The sequence below is a fragment of the Trachemys scripta genome, chromosome 2 (genome assembly GCF_013100865.1).
Source record: "Trachemys scripta elegans isolate TJP31775 chromosome 2, CAS_Tse_1.0, whole genome shotgun sequence".
NCBI lineage: Eukaryota > Metazoa > Chordata > Testudines > Emydidae > Trachemys > Trachemys scripta.
Genome location: NC_048299.1, coordinates 239,523,365 through 239,543,615, shown reverse-complemented (window position 1 = coordinate 239,543,615; position 20,251 = coordinate 239,523,365). Strand labels below are relative to the sequence as shown.

Below are 20,251 nucleotides of genomic sequence, written 5' to 3'. Positions count from 1 at the left end.
ATTGTGAAGCTTAACTAATGCCTGGAAATCACAGATGTCCAAAAAAGTATCGTTTTCACCAGATAATGTTACAATAAATACTGTGTAACATTTTTCTACTTTTAGATTGCATTTAAAATGTAAAGACTATTGCTGGAAAAGTCTACAAATATCTTTGACTTGAAAGGGATGTTTGTAATAAATGATCATTTTAACTTAGAAAACAGTGCTAGATTTTTACAATTCAGTTTTTTTGTAAATTGAAATCACAATGAGAAAGATCTATCCTGATTTATGCTCCATGAAACTCAACTGACTACAACAGGGTGTAAAGCAAGGTAGAATTTGAACCCATATTAGCAAATACCAACCTGCCCATTAAAGTGCCATGGCCTCTTTATATCAGTGGAGAGGGTAGATTTCTCCAGACTATAAATATAAACATATTTTATAAACCTATGGAATGTTAAAAGCTAATCACAGAAGCAAACTAATAATAATCATAGTCTTCAATCCTGGAGATATGCACATGCTTAATTTTAAGCATGTGAATAGTTCAATTGACTTCAGTGGGTCTACTTATGTGCTTAAAGTTAAGCATGTGTGTAAGTGTTTGCATGTGTAAGGGCCATAGTTCCTGCACATGGGAATAAATATTGCATATTGGCAAGGTGTTCTGTCAGGTGTTATAACACATTTACTTAACATTAGACATTTGGAGGATGTTAAATAAAACTTCCAAATAGTCACAACAATTCTAATTTAAACACATTGCAAAACAGTCTCAGCCTATCTAGTAATTGCATGGATTTTTTCACTTGAGAAGATGTGTGCTTCACAGACATGTCTTTGTATTGATTCAGGCCACAGGTGTAGATGCAGTAGGAATAACACTGTACATCAAATAGTGTCAAATTGATATAAAAAATAAGAGTATTTTGTAGTCTGAGTTATACTGTAATACTGTCTCCCAGCAAATTAAAAGCTGAGTATTTTATTCATCATCAAATTCATACATGCTCTTTTAAATGTTTATCCAACATTTGACCTTCATGTTTTGTTAATATTCTAGTATTCCTTAATTGTAGAATATTGTAATTCATTTTCACTGCTGAGTTGGTTATGCTTATGTTTTTTACTCTTGGAAGAATCTAGAATTCCCTGTGTGAAATTGCACATGGGTTTTGCAAGACATGAAAGACCATATATTTCTTAAAAAGAGAAAGAGGTCTTCATCAATACTGTACTCTTTCTGGAGTGAAAAACAAAGGGAAAAAGAGAATGATAATTGTTTTCTCTAAGGCTATTAACTAATGCGAAAGCAAATAGTCTGACTGAAAATCAGCTAACAGAAGGGGATTAGAGAGTAGATCTGAGAGTGGCTTGATTTCTAGCAGTGCTGTCTCTTCAGACAGTGATGAGATACAGGCAGAGAAGCCAGGAGCTCTCCAGATGGCTAGGGAAAGTGTTTGTCTTGGGTTACTGCAGGGCAGTCTGGACTCTTAAAGCAGGCAGCCTTGGGAAGGCATCATTAGGGAGCAAGTTACATGTCCACCCAGTAAAAGAGAGAGAAAGAAAGAAAGAGTAGGCAGACTGCCCAAGAGGGACTGTGCTCGCCTATTGTTAACATATACTTGACCCTCACTAACCTCCTCACGACACAGATGTCTCCTACCTCTATCACCTCCCACTGCTTTAAGCCCTCCCCCCCTGCACCTGGGTAGCTGAGCCAGGCCGGCTGCTTGCAGTATGCTGTTTGACTTTAGAGGTGGCTGGTAGCAGAGGGAGAGACACAGACACAGCGGAGTCTTTCTGCGGGCGGATCTGCACAGACATTGCATGGAGCTTCTCTTCCAAGGCAGACACAAGGCAGTCCTGCAAATCTATGCATCGCCGTCTTAGAGAGAGAGAGAGACAGAGACACCACCACTGACAGTAGCAATTCCCTATACTCCAGATCACATTTGTCTGCAGCAGCAACAGAAAGGGACCTGGGCATTAATTATCTACTTTGTTTTATTTGTGGTTCTTGCTCCTTTCCCCTGGACCCAGTCGTCTCTCTCGCACTGCTTTGACAAGCGGCTGGAGTTCCTTTTCGGCTCGTTTTGACTTTTTGTGGACGTGGATCAGCTGGACTGGAAGGGAAGCTGCATTGCACTGCATTCCCCTCTCCCACTCCCTCTGCCCTCCAGCAGCCTGGGCTGGCGGCTCTCCCCCAAGGAGGACGGGAACTTTTATTTTCAGCTCACAGCCTGTGGCGAATGGTGGGACTCTCCGGTCCTTTTCAGTGTAAGTACCGAGAAGGGGCGTGCAGCCCCGGGCCCGGATCGCTGGGGGGATGGGGGTAGGGAGTCGGGCTCCCCGTTCTTTTCCTCTTCCTTGTAGGACTGGTTTTAGGATCGGTCTAACTAAGGGGCTCTCGGCTGTAACTAACCCACTCGGGGCGATGCTGCAGGGTTAGAATTGCATGCATATACAAACCAACAGCCCCGCGCACAATTCTGTACTAATAACTCCTCAGAGTGCAGGGGAAAAAACACCCACTCTTGCAGGGAAATTAGCATTTCAAGCAAGTTTCATTGTCATCTTCCGTACCATATTGTCTGTCTCGTTTTAGAATCAGCTTTTTTTCTTGCAAGATCACAGCGCTGGCCAGTGTGATCTGGAATGCCTGAAATATTTCGGGTCATTTCTCCCCCCCCCCCCAACCCTCTGTTACAATAGTCGGATTATGTAGTGTTGGCAACATCACTACTGGCTGTTTTGCAAGAAATATTTCAGGAGCGCACATCGTATTAAACTGCTTGGCAAGCTTGAAAATCTATCCGCTTCCTAAAACGATGCGGCAGTATTATATGTTGCATTTCTAAAGTTGCAACACAGTTTTACGCTGATAATCTCGAATCTGATTCAAAAAAGTTTGATTCCAGTAATTCATTACTTAGCTTTCGAGAAGGGAGATCAAAGAATGCAGAACCCAGAAGCGAATTCGTTAGATGAGCCTTTGATTTTTGGTGCGTTCGAGTCCAGTCACTAGCGACAAAGTTTTAAGGGGACCAATACATGGTTTAGTCTGGAAAGGGCCTTGCAACCTTAACTGTGGCATCCCCGATAAGGCGACTCTATTATTATATGGTAATTGACAGTTAAATGTATGCATACAAACTGTACCTTCCTGTCATTCCTAATTTATAAAGAAACAAAGGGGAATACAGTGATACATACTGAAATGTTTTCCATCAAAAAAGAGGCAGAATGTTATCTTCTAAACTTAGTCAGAAGTTTAAACAAGGGGCGGGAGAAGGTAAAGTTAGATTAAAACATCCTCATACGCCCCCACCAAAAAGTTCCTCTCTAGCTATTTTTAGTCCGGAGTCCCAGTCATTATCGCTGGATGAATCGATTTGCAGCATTGGTGAACATCCCCAGATTAAATGGCGAAGGAGTATCAACATTCAATGCTTTAGAATCATATTAAGAACATGAAGGGTTATTACTAGCGTTTAGCAACCCTGTCAAGGATCAGCATCATACCATCTTCTTGGCAGATGAAGGATATGTTAAAATCCCAGAGACTGTCCATTTTCATCTGCTGTCTTTGAATTGTATAGAATCATAAAATATAAATATGGAAAAGACCTATTATTCTAGCCAGCTCATCCTTCTCATGTAGAGCTAAAGATGCAGATTGTGTACATAAGTCATTCAAATGTGGGATTCTGGTAAAATAGTACATAACAGATTTTCCATAAAAAACTAGTCAAGTTTCCTATTGTAAAATAGGACAAAATTGAAAACACTGTATTTGTTCTGGTAGTATACGGACTTTAAAGTTATGGCAAATATTTAATAATATGTGTACATAATACACAGTGGTATACCTCTGAATATTACTAAATCTCCTATTAATATTTTAAGAGTAAAGATACGTGATGCAAAAAATCACTACTAGTTTGGCATGATCTACAATGTTTGCATGAAGCTAGATATATACTCCCTAAAAGTAATCTACCTGAAAAGACTGTATTTTCTGCAAAAATATTTAAAATGAAATTGCCTTGCCAAATATTAGGTTACAGGCATACCCTTCACTAACCAAGAGGATGTATTCTGGATTGTAGTACAAGGGGTTTGCTCCAGGAAAAATTCATGTACTTAATGTAACTCTGACCCCTTTAACTTTTAACATCACTTCCCCTAATTAATCTGTTCAGGCCCCAGACTTAAATGGCTGTCCACAGCAGCTGCAAATTGATTTATCCACTGATGGTGGTCTGAGTTGCTGACCAAAGCAGGATATATTTTTTTCCCCATTTTTGGACTAACTTTAATCTGTTTTGACTATTTTAAAACTTATTTTAACACCTGCACAAATTTTGAAGGAATTTTAAAAAAATCTTTTCTTTTGATATCTAGCTAGAAACATTATTATTGTATTTCTAAAAAAGTATGTTAGAGGTGAATGTCATTTTTTGAATACTTCTGTATGCAGGATGTATCCCCTTCTCCTCCAGTTCCACATCCTGACAGAATGCAGTGTAAAGTTTAAATAAGCGGTTTTGTTATTATTAATAAAAACAGTTTGAGGCAAGAGGTTTATCCTAACCTAGATGAGAGACATTTGTAGACTTTTGTAGCTTTTAATTCTATTATCCCGATCTTCTGATCTGGCTTAGCATTAACAGTTCTAGTGAATCTGGATAACAGAGTAATAGTGAAACTGGTTTCTAATGGTTGTTAAAGCTGATGCTTGACCTTTTCAGTGGAAGTCTGAAAACTCATTCCGTTTGTTCCGGGCTGATTTCCTTAGGAAATCCAATATGATTGGGGAATTTCCTTGTGCTTGAGTGACTATTAAAGTTCAGCTGCCTTGTTTATATGTTCTGTTTTTAGCACCAAGTATTTCTGGGGTTCCCACTTAAAAAAATACTAAGAAAAATTATCTGAAAATGCCGTACAGTATAAACAGCCTATTGCATAATAGGTCATATAAATAATGTAGCTATCTTGCAGTCTCACTATTAAGCCTTTTAATTAGGAAGCTCTCTTATTTGATTATTGAGAACTTTTCTGATCAGCTTATCAGGTTTGAGCCTGTAATGTAATCATTGTTACTCTGGTTCATGCATCAGACTTTTTTCCTCACCACAATATAAAGTTCAATTATACAATGGACAAGTAAAAAAAAATTGTCAATATCTGGCAAGCTGAAATCAGACAAGGAGTACTTAAAACAGCAGTGCTCCTTATGGAGCTCAGCTTTAATGCTTTCAATAATACCTAACACTACTTTGTTTCTAAACTATTAGAATGGTCTAACAGACAAAAAACATTTTGTTTGTAATGGAATGCAGACAGCAGTGTTAGGTCACTGTTTGCTGGCAACTGCTGCACAAGTTGTTTTTCTTCAAAGGCTTCAAGCTTTTAAATACTTTCCAAAATCTTTTTAAAGTAAAACATTGCCTTCTGCCATTTTTGACCACTTTAATGTTGACTCAAATTTTTGCCAAAGTCATCACACTATGTCTCATCTGTGTATACTTAGCTCTGTGTATGCCTGTGTGTACATGGAGTTTGATGCTAAAAGTATTGTTTATGGGAGGGAGGGGGGAAAAGCTCCACCTGGAGTGCTGGTCAGTCAATGGCTAGTCAGTTCCACACATTCTTCCCTGTCAAATCCTGTTTCTCACTTCTCTGAACTGAACTTCATCTGACAGGCATTGAATGCAAAGCCTGCTTCACTGAGGTTCTATGCAGACTGCACAGCTCCTCATAGCCAGGCACTTTGGAAAAATAGGCATCTGCAGTATTTGCAGTGGGGATGAGGGGGAAGGCAGTTACAATTGTTATTTTCATCTTGCAAATCCACTTGCTACAGTTAATTACTGTTAAATCTTTAGCTAATTAAAAAAGTATATTGGTAGGTTGTTTTGGGGGGGGTCACCATTTTATTTTTTTTTAAAAAGCTTTTTCTTTGTTTTGTAGGAACTTAAGGCTTCTTGATCTTTGCATACAATTTATCAACTGAAATAACACGTACTTGCTGTTGTGTAAAGATTATTCTCATGGTTTGGTTAAAGGCATGTAGAGGGAATTCCTTTAAAATCTAGCTCATTCAAAAACTTGTAGACATGTAGTTAACAATGTCCTGTATATGTTTCACATAGCCTTTAATTAGTAACTAGCTAAAGATATTTGTAAGAGTTTAAACAAGCACTAGCACTGAAAATAGTATCAGTATTAAAAAGTGTAAACTAATTTTTAAAAGAACAGCCTTTGAAATTTCTTAATCTCCTTTCATATTCACAAATCTGATAAAATGAAAGGTTTAGGGAGATTAAATGTTCAACCAACAATATACAAGTTTCAAAACTAAATTTTAACATAATCCTGCTTGCACTATTTACACTAAATGTTACAGTTTAAAGACATGTTTTAAAACTATAACTATTCTGCTCTTGTTTACCTAATACTGGCTTAGTCTAGCTTAATATATGGAAGCATAAAGCTCTCAGAAAAAAAGCTCTCATGATTTTGCATGTTAAACAATGACCAGCAGGTGTAAAATCAAATGAAAAATTAAGTAAGAGTTATCCTTAAAAAGAGGAACTTAATTTCAAAACAAAATGATTACTTTTAATCTGAAAGACATTGACTTACATCTTCATTTTTTTCTGCCATTGATATAAAAGTTTCCAAATAGTGTTTAGAGAATAGTGGACATGTTATTAAAGTAAACATTAGTTCAGTATAATGGAGGTAATTGTAAGTGATAAGAGCAGAGCAGGTTATCTGTGTGTTGTTTAAACAGAAGGAGCTACTTTGCACCATTTCCAGTAGCCATCTGTATAAGAGAAGGGTTTGCACCTGTCTGTCCACACTAATTATAGATTAGGGGCAAAGAAATGAAATTTGAGTAGGCTTTCTGCTAATGAAATCCATAGTGATTTTATTGTAAATGTGGTTTATGTACAGAGGGTGATGGTTGGGTTGTGAGTAAAATAAATTGCTGTATGTCTGTCATGTACTTGTAGTTGGGAAGCAGAATACTGCTGCATTAACAAAGGTGCTGAATAAAGATGCAACACTCCATTTATATTCTAGGCTTCAGTTACGGGTTTAGCTCAATTTAGTAAAAATATTCATTTTAATCACAGGGTTTAAGTATATATATCAGGACAGACTTTACATTTAATTCTCATTTCAATGTATTGGCATAGAGAAGGTCCTGACTGAAGAATATGAGAAAAAATTATGTTTAATTTTAAATAGGTACATACATAGTATGTCAAAATTGCTTTTTCTTTCATTTGGTTTCATATATGTGCTAAAATAAAGTGAAAGGAGTGAGAAATGCATTCTGCAGTAAAAGGTCACATGAATTTCTACCACATCTGTTTATAGTAATTATGAACATAATTAACATAAGAATTACAAGTGAAGTAATGACAAGCTGAGCAATGAGATATTATGCCATAATGGTCATATGTTGGAATTCTCACATTATAGCATGCTAGAATTCACATATTCAATGCAAAAAAGAAAATGTTAGATTTTTATCTATTTTAATGCTTCAAAACTTATCTGCCAGGGGCAGATGGACTTTATGCTTTGTGAGAAGGTAACCCATTATTAAGAAACAGTCAGTTGAAATTAAGATTTTTAGCTCCAGCTTGGACTTTGAGACAGCTGTGATTATGGAACACTGCTTTTGTTATACATTTGTACTCTGATCATATTCCCATATACTGCTTTAATTTTTAACTGAGAGTGTTTTCACAGCAAATTATTTGCTTTAGAAAGGATCCTGGATTTTGATCACTAGAGAACTGTGCATCTCTTATATTAAAACTCTTTGCCAAAAATGTCAGTGTATATCTGAGGCATATATAGTAACTCTGGAAAATAAGGGTTTGACAGATCTTAATGGTATAATATTGCAGGAAAAAAAACCCTAAAATTTCTAATAAATAGAGCATCCCCTGTTTTTAGATAATATTTTGAGAGCACATCTGTGGGCAGAGGGTGCAGTGATACCTTGCATATTGAGTTAATTAAATTAACTTCCACTAAAATTGCACAGAGTACATCATTAACTGCAAAAAAGCCATACTTCAAATTGTATTGACTAACTTTTCTTTTAATATGACTTGTTTGATTACTTCTAACACATAACTGACATCTATAGAAGGTGGGGAAAGGTGGTTCTTTTTGAGAGTAGAAAGCAAACTGTCTAAAGAATCAGGTGTTAAATTAGATACGTAAAATCCACAGATTATCTTGTTAAAAGTCAAATGCCCTTTGTATTAGGAAAATTTGCCAATCACTGTCTTTCTAAGACTAACTATATAGTTGCAGCGGTTTATGAAGAATAAAAATTTTTTACCTTGTGCCATGTCTCAGTGATACCAAGAGGTTTTCACATTATTGGATTAGTGGAGGATTTGTGACAGACCCCTTTTTATCTGACATTCATTGCAATGACACAATTTTCACACACACAGGTCCTTCCCCCCACCCCATCTATGGTTTGCTTTCACTTTGTATTACGCATCACATCCCCTTTTTCTTTTCTTGTGGAAAAACTCTGCTATTTTGGCCTGGTTATTTTGGAAGGGGTGCATCACTAAACAATGCGTGCCTCTCTCCACTGTGTGTGCTGCCATTGTCCTGATCTCAGCCTTCACTTTGCTGCTCCACAGACATTCAAGAGAAGCAAAACTTCCTTAAAAATAAATTGTTACCAGAGAAAGAACTGTTTTACTTTTAGATTTCAGTGAAAAGATTAGCCTAACAACCTGCTCTTGGTACACTGATTCTGTTGGCCCCTTCCATTTGTGGCTCCTACAGCCTTCCCTTCCAATACCTAACCACATAGCCTCTTGGATTCATCCAATCAGCTTTTTAAAAAATAAAATGAACCGTGGATGTATATCTTTAAAGAAACCAATCTGTTTGGAACTAGACCAATCCGTGGTCTAGTTCACCATTTTCCTGTGCTGAGCTGTAGCCACATAACAGTGCCTACCTGCTATGTCTGGGGTGGGCTCTCCCTGCACTGAGCAGCGTGAACAGTTTTATGTCAAAAACAACAAAGAGTCTGGTGGCACCTTAAAGACTAACAGATTTATTTGGGCATAAGCAGTTTTATGTCAGATACTCCCCCAACAAACTGGGAACCAAAAAACAAATAAATAAAAGCATTCAAGGGCCACACTGGTACCTTAGCTTTTCTCCTACTTGCATGGTAGGACCAGAGAGAAAGAACTTCCAGCAGTTACAAATGAACTCACAGAAATCACAGGGGAAGCTGCTTTCTTTGGTGGAGAGCTCCCACTTTGGATTAGTTAGATGAGTGAGATCTATATAGATCGGAGTAGGGAAGGCACTTTGGTCTGCTGGGCAGGTTCTGGGCTGCCTCAGGCTGGGGCAGTTTGAATGAGGAGGGTTTCAGCAGCCGAGGCAGGAGATCCTCCTGCTGGGCTGACAGAGGGAGAGACTTTGAAACCTGCCGGAGCATTCAAAATGAGGGAGCCCCTTATCCAAGGGCCACCTGCCTTCCCTCTCCAAATGAGAGTGAATGAAACTGGGGGGACGGGGGGGGGGCTCTAGAGAAATCTACCCCCACCCAAAAGAAAAAAGTGAGGTCTGACCTCTCTCCAGCCAGTCAGGGAGGGGGCCTGGGCTGGGCCTTCAGATGTTGGCTCTTGCTTTGCCAACCAGGAGGCCTGTGGCCCAGGCAGCTGCCACTCTGATGCGGGGGGGCGGTCGTCTCCTGTGCGGGGCGTGGGGCCCCCCAGGAGGAGCAGCTCCCTGTGGGTGTCGCCCCCTCCAGCTGGGCCGCGCTGATACCGTAATCACCCGGCCGCACGCTGCCTGGCTCTCGCTCGCACACACACACACACTCACACACAATAGTGCCCTCCTGACAAGCCCTTTACCTCCGATAAGCGGCGATGTGTGTTTAATGGATACAAAGCCCTGGCCGGTGCCCTCCCCCGCCAGAAGGTAATCTCCGGCGCTGGGGGGAGGAGACGGGGGGGGGTTCCCCCCCCCATCTCTCTAACGATGCCGAAGTCGATAGGAGCCGGCGAAGTGAAGATGTAACCTCTTATCTTCTCCTCGTAGCTGGCGGAGAATTTGCCCGGCGAGGGAAGGGATCTGCCTTTTGTTGTGCGGGGTTAGGAGGCGGCAGTCCTGGCCCGGGCGCTCTCGCCCAGCACCGCCGCTGTTCAGCCCGGACTCGCGAAGGTGAGACGAGCCCCCTGATCTCTCCGTGGGTTTCCTTTGGCCCCGGCTGCCGGGCGTCGGGAAGCGCGGGGCACCGAGGGAGAGGGGGCTGCGGGTGAACAATAGACGATGTCTCGCCTAGACTTTAAAACCATTAGATGGGGGCGGCAAATAAGCAGCATAACGACTTGATTAGCTATTTTATTAGGTGAGAATGGGTAGAAAATAGGCTCTCTTTAGGGAGAGAGCTGCTGAGGCTTTTGATTGATTTTGAGGGACTGCTGCAGTGTTTTTATCTCCCACTTACTCACCCCCCTCACGCCCTTGGTATGCTGGAAAGGAAAGCAGAGTTTCTGTAAGTGCACACTGATTTTTTTTTTTTGGTGGGGGTGGGGTGGTCCACTCCACCAAAACAACAAATAATATCCCAAGGGGGTGTGTGTGTGCTAAATCAGACATCTGAGATTTTTGTTTGTACTCCAAGTGTGGCTTTCTTGGGAGGAAGAGGGATAGATAATTGTTACCATCCGCATTTTTAATAGGAAACACTAATTTTGTAATATTTTTTTCAACCCTCCAAATTGTTTTATTGGAGACGTCTCAACTTGGAGCGTGCTAAAGATGAATGCCATTCCTTTTAGAGAAATTTCATATATTTAGAAGTTTGATAGTTTTGGTTTACTTAAGAGAATTCTCCATCAGTTTAAAATTACCTGATGTAGGCATGAATGCAAACTATCTCTCTCTCTCTCTCTCTGTGTGGTCTTTTTAAAATCTCCTTAGAAGGAGTTATTTTTGAAACAAAAATTAACAATTGGTAATTGAAAATGTATATAAAAGTTTAAAATCTTTCTGTTGCTGCATCACTTTGTGAAATGTTTGCATAGATAGATAGATATGATCCAGTAACTAAAAGCCTAATTAAAATTTGTTTAAAGCCAGGGGAGCATGTATCCTTGTTGACAGCAGCAGATCGATAGGGTAAGACAATAGAGTCCCATTATTTTACTTCCATTGACTGAACGTATTGACATTTCAGGTTTGCGATTGCCTCAGTGAGCATGATGAAACACTGAAATTCACAAACCAACTGGCTAGAGTGGCACATATATTACTGTATGTCATCTCTGCCGTCAGGTTGCCTTATCACTGAAGCAGAATGGTAATGGATGGTAGCAGAGTACTTCAGAAGGGTTAGGGCTCTATCAGTTAAAAAACTGACACATAGCAGGTTTAAGAAGGATCTTTAATTACACTAAGAATTATGCAGAAGGAAAGAAGGCCCTTGCTACCTGCTGCTGCACTTCAGAGTTTACCAGATCAGAAGCAGAAAGGATAACAACATACTTTGTTTCATATTTTATATACAAGTCCATATATTTCAAACTTTTGCATCAAGCACACAAGTATATTTGAACTGAATGGCTGATTGGGTAATTTACCATATTCATCTATGATGACATCTGTTCACCACAGCCTTGGTAGCTCCAAAGCACCTGCCAGACCTACACCTGATATGTAGATTGTGTAAAAAAACAAAAGACAACTTTAAAATGAGTTCAGTTTGTCTCCCCGCGCCCATTGTTGCCTTAGGGTAAAGCAGAGGGGGTTATATACAGAAAGAATATTATGGTATTAAATATTTCTTCTTTTTCACATTGAGACAGAAATTAATTTAAAGCCAACAGAGAGCTAATATGAAAGAGCCATTAGTGATTTAACTCATTTTAAAAGGTAAAATTAATGAAAATATAAAATTTATTCTGAGTGTGCCATCAACACAACAATTGTTGCCATTGAGTGGCCTGCAGATGCCCTTAAAGATGGTAAGGAGAAAACTAGTCCTTTATACCATTTTCATGAAAATGTTAGGTTTCTGTTTGATCAGCAGGTGCTGTTGAGATGAAAGCCATGTGTAAATTTTCAGAAGGCCAAAAGTGTCAATTCAGAAAAGGAAAGTGATAAGAGAAAATGCAATCAGTTTTCCTGTTTTCAATTTGTGCTGGATTTGAAGAGCTGTTTTGTTAAACTGCTACATCTGCTCCAATATGAATATTGAACTACTTCCACTAAAAATAACACCCTATAATTTGGAAGCCACTGCAATCTTTTGTTAATGCAAGTGGGTTATTTAAAAAAAAAAAATCTATTCTGAAAAATCTCCTGCCTAATGTGCATTTTTGTTTATTGGAAATTTTATCTTGTACAGATAAAATGGTATTATGCAATTAGGACTTTATCTTGTTAGATTATAAAAATGGTATTGGTAGCCAAATATCAGCATAGTGTTTAAAAGATTTAACTTGGGGAATAAATTTTATAAAAAAAAAAAAACCTTATAAGACATAATTATTAATTGCTTATCTGTTCCAACAATATAGCTTTTACTATTGTCAAGATGTTTTATGTAAAGTTAAGGATATTCCAGAGACCAGAGAGCATTCTTTGGCTTATTTCACTCTTTCTATACCTGCAAATCTAAGTTTAAGCTAATCAAGGATGTTTTAGTTAATGGGGCTTTCAGTGCAACTTTTTCCATGCTTAAATAAAATGATTAAATTATGCTTGAGTGCTTACATACAAAAATGTTCGCTTCTGTAGTGCTGCTAATCAAGTGAGTTTTATGAACATAGAAAGCACCACGTTGATGGTGGTGGGGTTTTTTTGGTCGTGGGGAGAGTCAGGAAGGGTGAGCATTTTACCAGATATGTTTCTAGGGAAAAGTATTCCCTTTTTTGAGCTAATAAAGTGGTGAGGGGATTGTTTGTTTTTTGTTTTAATTATGAGTCTTAATAAAGAAGTGGTAATTCACTGTGGTACCTACAAAAGCTCTCTTTTGTACTACACTTATTTGGGTATATGTACAAATACTATATGCAAGTATATGCAGTACTGAATGAGAGATTTTCATGTACTTCTTTATTTCATAGTAAGCACAACACAACAAATTATCTTCCACAGAGAAGGATATGTGCCTCCTCCTGGTTTTAATCTTAAAATGGATTTTAGCTGCTGAATTCTGATCTTTTAGCCAGGAGCTCAGTTCCTGGGCATTATGGATACATGGGAGGAAGGGGGTCTTGGTTTTGCTTCAGTTTGGTTTTACACTTATATTTGACTGTGAGATTGAAATGAATCACCCAGGGTCACAAAGTGACCTTCAAAAATATGCAAAAATTAAAACCCAGTGCTGCCCTAGGTTCTGGTCCCTTATTTTATGGTTAAAACTACTTTGTTTTATAGGTAAACACACCAAATACCACATGAACAAATACAGTTAAAGAAATAAATCTGATCACAATTTTTTTGCATCTTAAATAATATTTACTTGAGAACACTCACAGTTAAACAAAAAGCCAGATTAAAGAAAATTAGATACACTGAAAATTAAATACTGATTAGATTTTGTGTGAGGTTAGTGTTTGTGTGAGTCTGAGTGAATGTCTGCTGCATGTTTTCTTTATAACTTGTACTCATGTGAGTGTGGTCACACAGGTACACACACTCACTTACGTTAACTAAAAGAGATTGATATTTATTTATTTTTAGATTTCTACAAATATAAAAAGGGGCGCTTATCAAAAGCTCTAGGTACCGCTGACACACATTACAAAAACAAAAATTAAATTAAACACCCATTTACACCTTCCACCTGACACAAACAAACATTCTGCTAAATACAAAACTTGCTTCCCATCCCCTACCTGGAACAGAGCTAATCCTCATCAAATTCCATCTTCTGTTGAATTTATATACATAGGACAAAGAAGTGGAGAATAGTAGCTCATGAAAACAAAAGATCTGCTGGCTTCATTGCCTTGTGATCTGATACTGTCAAGGTTCATAAGCTAATTAAGACCTGGCTTGGTTAGTTTTTAGATGGAAGACCAAGTAACAGTGAAATGGTAGTGCTGACTGAGTTGATGGAACCTTCCCCTTGGAGACATTACTAAACTAATGCCACAGGATAGTATGCTTCTGGAAGTGCTGTCTTTCAGAAAAGATTTAAAACCAAGGTGCTCACTCCTTCTAGACATAAAATTACATTGTACTTTTCACACCAGTAGGGGGGTGTTAACACCATTAGATAAATTGGCTAGGATATCAACATTTTCACAACAATTTCAACAGAATTCCTTCACTTTCTGCCCTAAAATGTTGTGTAGTGTTGCTGTACACTGTTAAACAGTTGCCCCATTTCACTCCACCAATGGTAGGAGAAATAATCCTTTTATGGTGTGCATATTTCAGTTTTTGTAAGGCAGTTTGTGATACTTCAGGATAAAAGGCATCATAGATATGCAAGATATTATATGCTCTTATCAAGAATGTTAACGAAATTCACCAACTGTCTGTTTTTATAATTGTCCAAGTGGTGCATGATATTTATTTTACTGATCTATTAAAAATATCATTTTCTGTTTCCATTTTTCTATCTTCTGCCTTGAAAATTCATCATCATTCAAGAATATGCTGAGATACAAGGCCCCTACAAATAGAAAAATACAGTAGTGTTGTAACAGCAATATTACTGCAGTCTTCCATATTGCAGTACATTAACAGTACACTCTTCACGTCATGAGGTGTTTAATGATTTCTTCTTTTATGTCAAGAAGGCAGCTGATCTAACAGCACTTCTTTAGTTAGGTAAGATTGTGGCTTGTAAGATAAAATGAATCACCACAAAGAAAACATGGTAGGTGATAATCGCTACTTTTGATAATTAAGCTGCTATTATTTATCTAGAAAAAGATAAGATTCCACCTAGTGGAGAGGAATTAATACACAAACAGTGGCATGTAAATTTTTTTTACTTCCAGTGACAAAATAAAAAATATTAGTTCATTTATGAAAGAGCCATTCTGAGCCAGAGAGTAGAAACCAGAAATTTTGACTGCCACCTAGAGTGGTGGCTGCATGAGCAAAATCTGTTGTACAAGACCCATAGTTAGTTCAGTAGCTGCAGAAGGCTTTAATATGTCTGCCTAGCCGGGTGTTGATATGCAATTTGCATAAGTACTAGTCATTACCACCAAGCAGGTTCCCTTTGTGATTCATTTTATTTGAAGAGCTATAGACTACATTTCTTGCCTGACTGATGATGACCACACAGTCGCCTCCCTAGGTGGTGGTTCAAATGTCATGTTTCGATTCGCTAGGTCAAAAGACTTTCCACAATGGATTCTCTGGCTGAATACTCTGTTTTCTGTGTATCATTCCCTCATTTGCCTGGGAGCAGCGGGATCAGACTGCTGTTTCAACGTTTCATCATGACAAGCTGGAATATTGAGTAAACTTGTCTGTTGCTTCTAGTAACTCCAAGGTTTACAGTGTTGTCTTGTTGAGAATCAAAGTGGTTAAGACTTTGCCACCATATTTTTCCTCCCCACTGGCTCAGTCATATCAGTAGGATAAAATAAAATAAAATTTCAAACCATGGGACATGTTTATACCCAGTTTGAGTGGCTAAGATATTGTCATAAAATTTCTCTTATTAAATGTTAGAATAATATTCTTGAACACTTATTCTGAACAACTTCAGGAAGAGAAGTGCCATAGACCAGTTTGAGCATTGCCAGCAAGATAGAGGGCAACTGTTGCCAGAAATGAGATAATTAGAATGCTTCAAAAGAGACGGAATGATATTATGGCAAAGGATATTTGGGAAAAGTGCTCCAACAGAGATTAAGGGAGAGCAGTTCCAGTGACATCCAGGTGGAGTTTGCTGCCAAAGAGATTAAGGCATACTGGTGCCAGAAACCTGAGAGTTCTGCCAATAAGTTTATGGATAATGGCACCTGGGGGGGAGGGAGTGCTCTCAAAGAATAGTGGTGCCAGGATGTTTTGGTTTTTGTTTTTTTTAATGATGGCATTGTTAAAAGTATTTAAGAGGAATGTTGTAGAAAGGGGTTTAATTAGCAGAATCACAGACTCTTAGGAAACATTAAGCCAGGGCTGTTTCAAGACCATGCTATTCATTATTTGAAAAGACCATCAGCAAACCATTTAATGTTGGAAACTCATATTGAACCCAGTGTCAAAGCAAAGTGAAGGTGAGCAAGGATAACATCCTACCAGTGACTACACACTGCTTTATTTTTGATTTTTATACATGCTTTATGTGCACAACGATGAGCAAATACCACTGGAAAGGAACAAAGCTGAAACAGAATATACTGGTGCCAGAGTTACGATGTTTATCTCTTTGGAGTTGTAACCTTTTTCTCCAGTCAAAATGTGTTCTTTCAGAAAACGTCTAAATGCTCTTGCTTTGCTTTGGAGGTACTCTCCATTGTCTCCTTCCTCGCACCTCAGCCCGGTGCTCTTATCAGTATCTTGCTGGATTCATTTTGAGACTGGATCCAAATTTGTCCCCAGATGAGAAACAAATTTGTAACATGAATTCTCATCTTTCTTAGGTTAGGTGGGGATAAGTCATTAGCTCAGGACTTAATGGAAAATAAGCGATCCGTCCCTACTCAATTGTTCATGCTGCACTGCATGTGATGTTGAGGAATTAAATATGGGTGATAGAGAATGTATGTTCATATAGTAATGTATGCTTATACATTTTGGGTGACACCCATTGACTTCAGTGGGGCCAGGGTTTCAACCATTACATTAAAGTGCATTAAAAGTACTTTTGAGTAAGACCTGGTCTAACGGATTGCAGAATAGTGTTTGTACAGCTGCAGTAAACACAACTACAACAGCTTTTAGAGAGAATCAATTAATATCTATTACAATCTTTGAGACCTAAGGGCCCAATCCCGCTCCCAAGGATGTCCATGGGAGGTTTTGCTATTGAGTTCAAAGGATCAAGATCAGGCCTTAAAATTCCATCTGTCCTGGAGAGTGGATTCCATTGAATAACAGATCCTGATGAAAGTAAGGAAGAAAGACAAAGCAAGGCGCTTCCATCATACAGGACAGGTGGAATTTTTTGTTCCAGGACTGTAAGAACATGTTGAAGGAAAGGAAGGAACATTTCTTCCCTGGTGCTTTAAACATTTCCTGGAGCCATAATCCTTAATTATATGATAAGTGTAGGTTACAGTATATAAATATATTTTATACTTATGATAATCAAGTTTTGACTATTTTCATTGCAACTGCACTATTAGTGTCCTTAGATCCTAAAGTGGGCTTCAGTGCTGAGCTGTCTGCCTTTGGAGAATTGGTAAGGGTCTTGACATTTCAAAATGGACGTGTCTGCCTGAAGCTAGTTGCCCTTGATAAAGCTTTTGTTAGCTATTTCTTCAGTTTTTAACAGTGAAGCGTAGCAGGAGTTTTGTGTATATGAGTTCAAGTATATGACTGAAGATGTCAGAAGGTGTCATAATGTCATATCCATAAAGGCCCATTGCAGTATAGCATGGTTCTGAACCACCAATACATTGCATTATATATTTTTTCTCTTATAAAGTGTCAACTTTCATTGAAAGTGATGTGATTTGAATTATGAAAATCACATTAGTTATTTCTGCCATATGAATTCCGTGTGCAATCCCAGGGCCCTTATTCAGGAGAGCAGTGTGACGTTGTGCAGTCTATATGGTTTTATAAAAACTTGATAATAANCGGGAGTGTCTGGCTCAGCAAGACAGGGTGCTGGAGTCCTGAGCTGGCAGGGAAAACAGGAGCAGGGGCAGTCTTTGCACATCGGGTGGCAGCTCCCAAGGGGGTTTCTGTGATCCAACCCGTCACAAGCAGTCCCATTGTTTCCAATGGGACTGTTTATCTGAAAAAGGTCAGATTCAGGATTAAGCAGTTGGTGAACCATGTTAGTTTCTGAATAATGCCTATAAAATACCACACTGAATTGCTAGTAAGTAATGAACACCTTATGCTAATAATTTTACCTAAAAGTAATATCTCTAGGCAGAAAACTTGCACAATAAAATAATTTCCCGTCTTTATTAAGACACTCATTACAACTAATTTCTACCAAGAAAATCAAGTGCACCATTAAAGGCACCTTCATCAAAAGGGAAAGAAGTGTCAGGATACTATAGAGAAACTGATTTTTATTTTATTTTTTTAAAGAAGACTTAAGCTTTCTTCTTTTTTGTGTGTGATGAGATCAGCTGACAACAACAGCAGCAACCAAATCATGTTTGCAGCTGGGCAATTACAGTAAACCCTAAGATCTGTGACTGTCAACCAGGAACACAGATGCCTTCAAAGTTCTGTTTTTCTTCCATGTGGAAGTCATTGGCATGGAACAGATGCCTTCATTTTGGAGAAACCAGCCTCTGGATATAATTGGTTCTCTCTTCTCTTGTTCTCTAGGGACAGTCTCTCGCAGATGAAATTAGATAAGGAAAAAAGACACAGACACACAGACAGACACACACACACACAAATTACACAAAACAAGAGCTTTCATGGTTCGCTCTGTGTTTTATTACATGGAACTGTTTTACAGCTGGGAGGCTGTATTTTCCTATTTAAATATATCCTGCATCCTTTACTGTATAAATTGTGCAAAATAAAATATATATCTGGTCAAAGTCTGAGAGGGACTGTTAATAATTTAAGCATAATTGTTCTGAAGTAAGTCAAGTATACCATGTTAAAATACACATCACTTTTGCTTTGGAAGTAGAATGCTGCACATTGTCGGGGGAAAAGGGTTTTGACTAGCATTTCCTCCAAAACAAAATGTCAAAATAGGCAAGATTTTTTTTTTAAGTGCCCCTTTTACCTGAAGAATACATAAAACCAACAGAGTAAAAAGTATTCTAATAAAAAAAAGCCAGTTACATATGAGCATAGAAAACAGCTTATTTTAAGCTTCACATAGGGGATAAGAACATTACATGAAATGTCTTTGAAGAACTTGAATAGAAATGTTTTGTGGGGCACCTTAGGTTAAACCATGATAGGAACTGTGAGTCCTGTGGCAGAATACCTTCGGTGTCTGTCCTCCCCTTGATGTACATGTCTAACCTAGACTAAGGCTAATGGGAGTTAGCACTAAGCCAAAGGTGATAGAACTCATTGACCTTTTTCTTCTTTTTTATTTTCTTGAAGCCGTTTCTAAAATATTTTAAAACTTGCAATCCATTCTTACATTGGTCTTTAGTTTGCAATCCAGTTTAATAACCAATTGTAATTACTATCTAGAAAAATGAAACTAACCTGCACCAGATGACAAACTATATAGAGGATTGACATTCCATGATACAGCTTGCGGGTGCTAAACCTTTGTAATACTAGGTTGTACTGGCAACATTTTAGAAGCCTGAGGGGTGAACCTAATTTAAAATATATTTACATATTTTTGAATAAAAAGTGCACAAAATTGTAGTATTTGCATCTTGTTTGATAGTTGAACAGAAATTGCTTTTTTAGTTCACTAGCAATAAAAAACAGGTTGGCAACTTTACCCTCATCCAGCAGTTATAGGATAGGATATCATCTGAGTCTTGGGCCACATAGTGGACACGATGTAAATTAACAACTTCAGTAGTATATAGGCAGATCGTGCTAAATGCTGAGTGTCTTTTAGCTCCCACTGACTCCACTGAGGTCAGTAAGAGTTGGGGGTGCTCAGCACCTCACCATTATATCATGCTTTCCTATAGTTAGAATAAAAGCCACGTGCTTCAAGCAGAAACTTATGTTTTAATTTGATGTCACAACACCTTTTTTTGCAACCATTTACTTTTCATAAAGAGGGAAGGAGATTCATCAGAATAGGGAGTTCAGCTTTGATTTGAAAACCAAGTTGATTTTAAAAAAAGGTTTTATTGCTGCATTGCTGAAGAACTACAAATTATGCTAAAGGAAAAATTTAACCAAATGGTGATATAATACTCTAGAGAAGTGTGCTTAGGTGATGAAGGGATTTCTGGCAATAACTGAGAAATACAGTAATGGGTAACTGCATTTGATTTCTTTTGAGGTTGATTCTGATATGTGTAGTCTTTATATCCTATTAAATTTTTGAAAGATAAACTGATACAAGAATGATTTGCCAGGGCCAATGACTCTTCCTCTTAAAACTTTGGCTCAGCTTATATATTGAGGGGAGAAG

The 20,251-nt window shown here is 38.2% G+C and overlaps 1 protein-coding gene across 5 annotated transcripts in view; it reads left to right on the top strand.

Annotated features, from left to right (window-relative positions):
• The first annotated feature begins 1,406 nt into the window (after positions 1-1,406).
• The window catches only part of RUNX1T1 (RUNX1 partner transcriptional co-repressor 1), a 141,973-nt gene continuing 123,128 nt past the window's right edge, over positions 1,407-20,251 (top strand). For 2 of the 5 annotated variants that reach the window (XM_034763255.1, XM_034763252.1), the window contains exon 1: positions 1,408-2,268. In XM_034763255.1, coding sequence (XP_034619146.1) covers positions 2,241-2,268 — 28 coding nt within the window. In that variant the 5' untranslated portion in view covers positions 1,408-2,240. Of the gene's footprint in view, positions 2,269-10,107; positions 10,231-20,251 lie in introns of those variants that run through there. The other 3 variants (XM_034763254.1, XM_034763251.1, XM_034763253.1) reach the window with 3 other exon arrangements.